General features: G+C 42.0%; 1 protein-coding gene across 1 annotated transcript; it reads right to left on the reverse strand.

Annotated features, from left to right (window-relative positions):
* Positions 1-2,081: 2,081 nt before the first annotated feature.
* Positions 2,082-4,873, reverse strand: LOC144539480 (DELTA-thalatoxin-Avl1a-like). The gene is made up of 4 exons (XM_078284647.1): positions 4,864-4,873; positions 4,199-4,328; positions 3,117-3,218; positions 2,082-3,016 (listed from the first exon to the last, which is right to left on the reverse strand). Exons 2-4 carry the CDS (start codon positions 4,264-4,266, stop codon positions 2,587-2,589), a joined length of 600 nt encoding a protein of 199 aa, XP_078140773.1. The 5' UTR covers positions 4,267-4,328; positions 4,864-4,873; the 3' UTR covers positions 2,082-2,586.
* Positions 4,874-9,256: the final 4,383 nt, after the last annotated feature.

The raw sequence follows: 9,256 nt of genomic DNA on the forward strand, positions 1-9,256 counted from the left end.
GGTTCTGCCTTGACCACATTGCTAATGACACACCTGATAAACCTTCAGACCCCTCAGCAGAGATCATATAATTATCATACGTGCACTCGCTCCGCCACAGAGCGAGCGCAGCATGCTGAGCTGGAAGGCTGTGATGAGTTTGGACACCGCAGGAAGAAAGCTCCTGTCAAGAGCTACAGTCAAAACCAGCAGTATTATTATAAAGCCTAAAGTCTGAGCTTACCATCAGATGGAGATGCTGCTTGAATTAAACCAGCGTCCTGATGACTGGACACCTGACAGCACAGTCTCCAATAAACTGCATCTATTTGGAGTTAGACTATCGCCCTCGCTTTTTAGATTCTAACTGTAAGTCAAACGGTTTCTTTTTAATTTAATTCAAGGTGTGTGTTTCTGATGTTGCAGCATTGACAGCATCAGTAATTTATTGCCATGTTTTCTTTCTCAGTTGCTGTCACTCCACCGCTTACACTTTTAAAAAGTATATATATTTTTTTCTCTCACTCCCGACAACAACACTTCTATTTCAGAGTTAGAATTTTTCTTCTTGGGTCTGTTTGCCATTCTCCACCACTCCAGTAATGCTTTCCATTTGCGCACGACCCTTCAGACAGCAGGCCTTTTATGGAGTTGCCAGGGCGTCTACCTATGCTAATCAGCATCAACAGGCACGCGCATCCAATTAAGGAAGAAGTGGCATTCATCATCAGATACACCTGGAATACGCAAAAAACGAGACTCTGCGCATGCTTCATGAATCCCACGTTGGTTTTGCGTAGGCATGTTTCTTAAGAACAAAAGTAAGAACAATTTAAGAAAAGTTTTGTGAATGAAGCCCAGTGTGTTTACATGTGTGCTGTTCTCAGGAAGATGACACACTTGTTGTTTCTTTGTAAGCTGAGTTTGCCTTGCTATTGTTTCAACAGTTTCAGAACTTTTCACTGTCATTTGTGCTTTCACTGTGTCAAAGTGTGTGCTATTCCCAGGAGTCAAAACTTAACAGGGAAATTGACCAAAAACTTGGTGTATTATGAGTTCAATGAAAGCTTTTTCACAGACGGTGTGTGATTGTTCCTCTGTGGGTCTTCTGCATCCTCTGCTGCTGAACATTACATGGTGCATATTATAAAGACTGATGCAGGGATGAGCTGCAGTTCTCTCTTATGGCAGAAGAGGGCAGTCTTCACTCACAGTGAGGAAAAGCACAAGGTAAACAAACACTGAGGCTCTGCTGCACCTCAGCCTGTATAACAGCTGCTTCACCACCTGTTGAATGTGATGTTTCCCATCAGTCTGTCATGTTTGCTAATCAAAACAGGAGTTTTATTTACCATTATCACTCTGCTCCAACACTAATGACTCATGCTACAAATTACTGGGGAGAACTGTGGAAAATCAGTAGCTTCTTGGTCCATGGTCAAGCTCAAAGCAGACATAACGAGCTGAGCCAGAATCTTCTTGTTTGCTCAAACCCAAACCCGTTCGAATCTGGCCTGGGACCTTCGTCGTGTTTCATCCATCTCTTTCCTTCCTCTGGCTTTTCACTGTCAGTTATCAAATAAAGCATCAAATGGCAAAAAATAATCTTACAAAACATCAGTGTCTTTGCTAAGGGAGCCTGCTGGCTATAGCTAACAGTTTGTTCAGGTTAGCACTTCTCAACAAACTAACAAACTTCACCAGAGTTTCAGCTGGCATGGGGGTGAGTAGATAATGACTGAATTTTCATTTTTGGGTGAACTATTCCTTTAAAATTTTTCTTCAGGTATAGGCCTATATACCAGTAATTTTTTGTTGTACTGTATACTGCAGTCTGACCCTTACGGTGCTAACCATAATGTCTGTGTCCCGGGATATGCAGTGAAGTTTCTAATTATAATCAAGTATATTTTCTGTACTCTTTGTATGTAATCAAGTGGTAGCAGGACAAACTGGTGGTTAGGCACAATGTTCTGTGATGACTGGTGCAATAATAAACACAGTTTACTTGCTTCAGAGATGCTACAAATGGTACAACTACCAAGCACACACACACACACACACACACACACACAAAGATACAAAGAGACTGATTCTGTGGATTTATTGTTTGAGATTTTACTCTGAAACAAGGTTTGAAGCACAGCACTGATAGGAAAATCGTCTTGGCGCTCTCACAGTGTTTTACATCATTCAGTCTAAATAAATCCACGCAGCATCACAGATATCATTACAGGGAACATCACAGAATAAGTATCAGGCTCGTCAAACAGGTTTTGTCAGATACATCATCATGTGTCACATCAACTCATATTGTTCAATTTCTGAGGAGGATCCTCTTGTGGGAATTCACTACAGAACATAGAAGCAATGGAATAATACAGTAAAGCAGACAGACATTTCTTGGGTATATTCTTGATTCTGACAAAAATCTGACAGCCCACAGCTTGTGAACATGTTTCAGAGCAACGTTTGGGTTTTCCCAGATCACTGTGATGCTCTGACAGCATATTCTATCAGCCCAGAATCATAAATTGTAAAAAAAGGAAAGCAGAAGCATGTTGTAAATACAAACTGAAAGATGCTTTACATTTCAGCATTTCTGACTTACTCATTTGATTTGTCGTTCACTTGCACCTTCATGACAGGTTCGTAAGTATCTGTCATCGTGGCCTCGATGGTAATATCATGATTTTTATAAGTCAGACCGGAGTCACCTGCTTTGCCTCTGATGAAGCACCTTTGCTCTACATTGGAATACATCTCACAAAAAAGTTTCTCATCACAGCTTTTGCTCAGGTCAAAGATTCCCACTGCATACCAGTTTGAGTAAAGGGTATAGTCAAAGGGCACAGAGAACATGACAGCGATTTTGTCAGTGGACTTGTTGGTTCGATTGTTGTGGAGATCGTAAGTGAAGACGCCAACAGCTCCCCTCAGTGAGAAAGTAGTCTTGGTGAACAGAGAAGTGGCAGATGCTGAAGGGCCGAGAGTGAGCGGCAAAGCTTTGCCGCAGCTTCCGCTTTTATAGTACTCCCTAGTCATAGAAACAATTGGAGAATCTTAATGAATTGAGGATATTTCGGGACAATTCATGTTTATGTAAGAGAAAACGTTTTGAAAAAATATACAGCTACCTGGGGTTACAAAGGATGAAGTTAGAACATCCATTTTCGATCTCTACGGTGCACTCCCGATGTGTTGGAACCTCTTTAGACATGATGAGGCAGCGTGACGACCTGTTCAGACAGACGGAGCACAAACAAGTCCCTTGATTTGTGTTCATACAAATTTCACTTCTTTTAACTTGATTTTAAGGTTAAACAAACCCCCTTCATGGTCTAAAATCCTCAGCACATTACACAGATAGCTAAAACACTTGTATCCTGATGGTAACTGTTGCTGTCAAGAGCATCAATTTCATTTTAGAAGTGGTACGGACATTTAAGGCGGGGGGTGTGGGGTTTCTCCCCCAGAGGTTTTTTTGCTCACTAAACAAACCAAACCAGTTGTTTAAATGCCCAAAACTGCTACAACCACTGCGGACCTGTCTCACGAAGCAAACTTAGTGGGTTGGCAAGCTAACTTTGGGCTTAAAGGATAACGCTGGTGCTTTGTAATGCATTTCTTACCATCAACAAATCCCATGAAAATAACAAAATCAACAATGTGTTTCCTCTACTCCCGTTACTTTCCAGCTTCCCACGTTCCCTTTTTAGCCTTCAAACCGGAAGTCATTGGCTCCAACTGTAAGCTAAAAACCTTTAAATACAGCTCACAAAGACATAGTTTACATTTTAAAAATCGCTAACTGTTACCACGAAAAGTCAGGCTGTTGTAGTTATTACCAAATCAAATTCAAATGGGAACAAATTCTTCATTACTCCGGGGACTATTTTCGGTGCTACGGAACTACTTTCCTGAGATCGCAAAGTGTTTACAGACGGTTTATTAAGTTGTTTGAGGAAAAAGTCGGCCGGCCCGGTGCATCGTGATGATGAAATATGCTGCAGAGCAGCAGCATGGCTCTGTGACGGGTTTTTAATAGTTTTTTTAATACAATGGAGTTCTATGGCTGCTGGGACATGAGGCTTTACTGGGCACCGGCTACATGGGCGAGACTCGTCAGCAAAACAAATTCATTGCTGATTTTGTTATTTTCAAAGGATTTGTTGACGGTAAGCAATGCATTAAAAAACACCGGGCCTTATCCTTTAACCTTGGCTTTTCAGGTTCCTGGCCAGCAGAAGGGGCAGGTGTCGTTCCTGTAGGGACGGTGGAGAACATGAGCCCGGACACAAACCCATGTGGGCGTTGTGGCTGTCCACCGGGAGCACATCTCCGTACTGCTGACGAGTCGGGCGTGAGGTCCAATGAGGTAAAGGTAGGGGTGGAGATACCAAGTTTAGTGAGTCCCGTCACCATACAGCGGTAAAACACGGATTTTGAAAAGAAAAAACGTGTTTAAAATAAATACAAAATACAACCATTTAAAGTTGCATGTCCGTCCCTTAAAGCCAAAATAAAAAACATAAGTCCCTCCCCAGTGCTTAAAAAATTATTTGACGTGCCTCCCCCGTACATTTATGTTTTAGGTTTAGTTCATTTTCACAGGCATATGAATGCTAAACACGATTATCTGTTTTTTTTTTAACTTACTTTCTAATCTCAGAGACATTGGAGTGAGCCAGAGGTGAGAAAAGGTCCAGCACTCTGAAGCAGTTTGAAACTACAATAAGAAGCATTGGGCTAATCTAAAAATCATTTGTGAAATAGTTGCAGACAGGACAGTGAGGATGCCACAGCCTGCTCAGGTTCCTGAGAAACACTGTGCTGCAAAGAGACGTTCAGGATGAGAAGCTGAACTTATCCATCTTTTCTTACCTGGAATGGAGACTTCTGGAGGACGGCTGCAAGCTTCAACTGTCAGACTGAAAGTACGCTCCTTATATATATTTGATGCAGGACTCTGGGTCATTTCCTGCATTCAGAAGAGAACAGCTGGGGGCTGAACCTCGTCCTATAAGGCCCTACCTCCGGATAATCAGACGCTGGTGCAGCTTACAACCTAAAATCACTTTCACTTTGCCAGCTATTCCTTTCTCTACATCTACACACACACACACACACATACACATACATTTCTCAATTTCTTGGAGTTTGCAACATAAATACTTTTTTATTACCAGTTTTATCACTTGTTTTCATTCTAGAAACAAACAAACACTCCTCTTAAATATGAAACCTTGTCACATCCCTTTCACCTGCAGGGATGAACAAAATGTCATATAATGTCATTTTGTTGTTGTTTTGTTTTACTGAGGAGAGAGACGGGCAGAGCGGCAGAAACAGAGAAGTGAGGCTGTGTGGTTTTACAGCTCAGCTCAGCCTGCCGACTTTGACCCCGGGCTCTACAGAGCATCTGTGCTGCGCTGCATTCAGGGCGGGGAGAGAGAAAAAAGAAGAGAGGGGAGAGAGAGGGGGGCTCGTTTTCAGCCCGGGAGTTTCTTTTGATCGGGTTAATCATAGTCAACAGGTATAAATACTATATGTAAAAAAAAAAAGTAAAAGAAAATACAGGTAATGGATAAAATATCATTTGTCTCCATTAGCTTTGTTAGAGAAAAGAACAAAAGAAAAGAACCTTAACAATAAAAACACACGGCACTGTTATGTCACAGTATCGAAGGAAAACAATGTCTTTTAGTGCAAATTAATAACACTTAACGTGTCCAGCCCTTGAAATTAACTTTTTAAATCATACTGGACATCATACTGGACATGAACTTGTCACGTCAGATCAGCCCAATCACAATCTAAAGAGTTGGCCACTCCCCCCCCTGCATCAGAAAAAAACTGATGCAGGCGGAGGGGTGCATTAGCCAAGTTTTTGGTGTGGCAGGTTGTCGGGGAAACAGGGCCGTGTCAGTAGCAGTGTGTGTGTGTGTGTGTGTGTGTGAGTGAGTGTGAAGCACAGAGAGCAGAAGTCATGTTAACGGCCCGTGCTGCAGCAAGACCCCGACCCCGACCCGACCCCGACCCCGACCCCGACCCCGACCCCGACCCCGTCACCGGCCCAACAGCAACAACAGCGGCCCACCGGAAATCTTCCCAGTTCTCCGGCATTTGCTGCATTCAGTATAAAGTCTGTGCTGGGCGAATCTGGTGCCACTTGTTATGAACCATTCCCAGTAACTTCAATACTCTGTGTGTGTGTCAGGTTCAAGCAATCCACTGCAGCAAGTCAGCCGTCCGCCTGCTGCCACACTGAGGCAAAGTCAAAGCAGAAAGACCTCAGAGGAAAGAAAAGGAATTTCGTTTTTTACAAAATGTTGAATAATGGAGGACTTTGCAGTACAGGACAGGAACTATTTTCATTCCCCACAAGGCTCACAACTTTTTTCAAGTATTCCCATTCTACAGTAGTCAGTTCTACTTCTTTATCTGTTGTTCCACTGCACTGCCAGACTCTCATCTGTGGCTGTAACCTGCTGCGGGCCACACTGCCTGAATAGCGTTACCACATCTTGGTAGAATGTATATATATATATATATATATGTATATGCAGGGTGATATGTGCAGTCTGATGTGTGCTGTATGTCTTTCCTTTTCCCCTTCATAGGTGTCACAAATAGGGTGGACAGGTGGGACAAAGTTCAAAACAGTCTTTTGTCAAACTCAATAATTTCCAGGTCCAACCAGAATCAATAAAGAATTGAGGGGAGATGGACTGAGAAGAAATCTGATCTCACAGTGGTTGGATTAATGTTTAATATGAAAGCCAGTTCATCAGTCAGTCAGACAGTTTCACACTGCGACTGCTGCAGAGACGACTCAGTGTGTTTACATGTGTGCTGTTCTCAGGAAGATGACAAGTTTGCTATTGTTTCAACAGTTTCAGCACGTTTCACTGTCATTTGTGCTTTCACTGTGTCAAAGTGTGTGCTCTTCCGGGGGGGGGGGGGGGGGGGGGGTCATGTTCAGGTCACCCAATGTGCAGAGTCTGTTAAAATTTACACCTCACTTGGAGTGGGCTGAAGTGGGTTAAGTTTCTATCAGAGTGAGACGAAGCATGGACTGTGATCACGTACTGTCACTCTGACCGTGTGAAAACACGATCAGAGTGACAGTTTCACACACTCGTTTCACACCACGAGACAGAGCGAGAGGAAGCATGATCTGTGAGCAAGGCGCTGTGGTTTTACGGTAGAAAAAACCCGCCCAAGTTTGCAAAGTGTGGTGCAGCTGCTTGCTGAGGGAAGCTCTGCACTCTGATCACATGGAACGGATCAAAGACTTTGCTCTTATGCTACAATTTTCTCATTCTTTCTTAGAGTACTTATTGCTTGCTTAATTCTCTGATTTAGACTTTTGATACATTTCTGGTATTTAGACATAGGGTCAATGGGCCTCATTCACAAAACTTTTCTTAAATTGTTCTTAAGAAACATGCCTATGCAAAACCAACGTGGGATTCATGAAGCATGCGCAGAGTCTCGTTTTTTGCGTATTCCAGGTGTATCTGATGATGAATGCCACTTCTTCCTTAATTGGATGCGCGTGCCTGTTGATGCTGATTAGCATAGGTAGACGCCCTGGCAACTCCATAAAAGGCCTGCTGTCTGAAGGGTCGTGCGCAAATGGAAAGCATTACTGGAGTGGTGGAGAATGGCAAACAGACCCAAGAAGAAAAATTCTAACTCTGAAATAGAAGTGTTGTTGTCGGGAGTGAGAGAAAAAAAATATATATACTTTTTAAAAGTGTAAGCGGTGGACTGACAGCAACTGAGAAAAAAAAAACATGGCAAGAAATTACTGATGCTGTCAATGTTGCAACATCAGAAACACACACCTTGAATTAAATTAAAAAGAAACCGTTTGACTTACAGTTAGAATCTAAAAAGCGAGGGCGATAGTCTAACTCCAAATAGATGCAGTTTATTGGAGACTGTGCTGTCAGGTGTCCAGTCATCAGGACACTGGTTTAATTCAAGCAGCATCTCCATCTGATGGTAAGCTCAGACTTTAGGCTTTATAATAATACTGCTGGTTTTGACTGTAGCTCTTGACAGGAGCTTTCTTCCTGCGGTGTCCAAACTCATCACAGCCTTCCAGCTCAGCATGCTGCGCTCGCTCTGTGGCGGAGCGAGTGCACGTATGATAATTATATGATCTCTGCTGAGGGGTCTGAAGGTTTATCAGGTGTGTCATTTAGCAATGTGGTCAAGGCAGAACCTCTATCACCTAGAGACAAACTAGTTAGTGTTGAGACTCTGGTTAATTTAACTTCCATTCAGTCCAATATGCGCCGTGCGTCTCCAGCAGCACCCGCTCAAGACGCACGGCACCCTGCTGTTCTGCAGCACCGACGAGTCGTGGATCCCTCCTGGACAGCTGGAAACCACATGTAGGAGGTTTAGGTTGGCGTCACAAATTAATTGAATGTTTATGGTGTGTTATTGTTTGTGATTTAAATAGGAAAAGCGTTTGGAGACGGTGCTTTGATGTGCACAGTCTATTGCTCCTGTGGTAAGATAAGATAGAACTTTATTGATCAATAAATAATATAATAATATAATATGATAATATATATACGATACTAATTAATCACTTTAATCACTCATGTTTCCAATTGAATAGAATTGCCTAGCTTTGTTAATATGGTTATTATCACCAGGCTTACAAATGGCCTGAAACACATCTTGTTGTTGATATGAGGTCTGGGACTGCTTTAATAGATTTCCCTTAAAGAATAAGGCACTTTAAGCAGAAACCACTTCATGCGTAATGCCCCACGCATGTTTCCAAACACACGTAGATTTTGATCGTACCAAAGAACAAATTCAGGTAAGAAAAAAAATGATGAATGCCGAAATGTTCGTGGAAACGTTCGTAAGTACACTTTAAGATCAAATCCGATCCTACGCACGTTTAGTGAATGAGGCCCAGTGACTTTTAGGTTCCTCTGTTTTTGACATGATTCTTGTTGTTATCATCTTCTCCATCAAACAATTGATTATTCTTCTAGCTACTGATTGATAAATATTTAATTTGATTATCACTGTAGTGACCGTTCAACATATTGATGATTTTTGACAATTTATTGACTTCTTATACATCGATGATTATAATGAAGTTTAGACTTTTAATAAAAATTGTTAAATTCCCCAAGTTGGTTGTTTTGCCTGGATCAATTTGCCATCAATTTGAGTGAATGGAATTGATTCTGCACACTTAAAATAATAAATATATATAATATATTTACTCAAATGTGTT

Source organism: Centroberyx gerrardi, chromosome 7 (genome assembly GCF_048128805.1).
Source record: "Centroberyx gerrardi isolate f3 chromosome 7, fCenGer3.hap1.cur.20231027, whole genome shotgun sequence".
NCBI classification, from domain to species: Eukaryota; Metazoa; Chordata; class Actinopteri; order Beryciformes; family Berycidae; genus Centroberyx; species Centroberyx gerrardi.

Coding starts and splice junctions, on each gene's coding strand:
- LOC144539480 (XM_078284647.1), bottom strand. CDS start 4,266: ATGTTCTCCACCGTCCCTACAGGAACGACACCTGCCCCTTCTGCTGGC. Junction 3,219..4,198: donor CAGGAACCTGAAAAGCCAAG/GTTAAAGGATAA, acceptor CTGTCTGAACAG/GTCGTCACGCTGCCTCATCA. Junction 3,017..3,116: donor TTCATCCTTTGTAACCCCAG/GTAGCTGTATAT, acceptor TTCTATGACTAG/GGAGTACTATAAAAGCGGAA.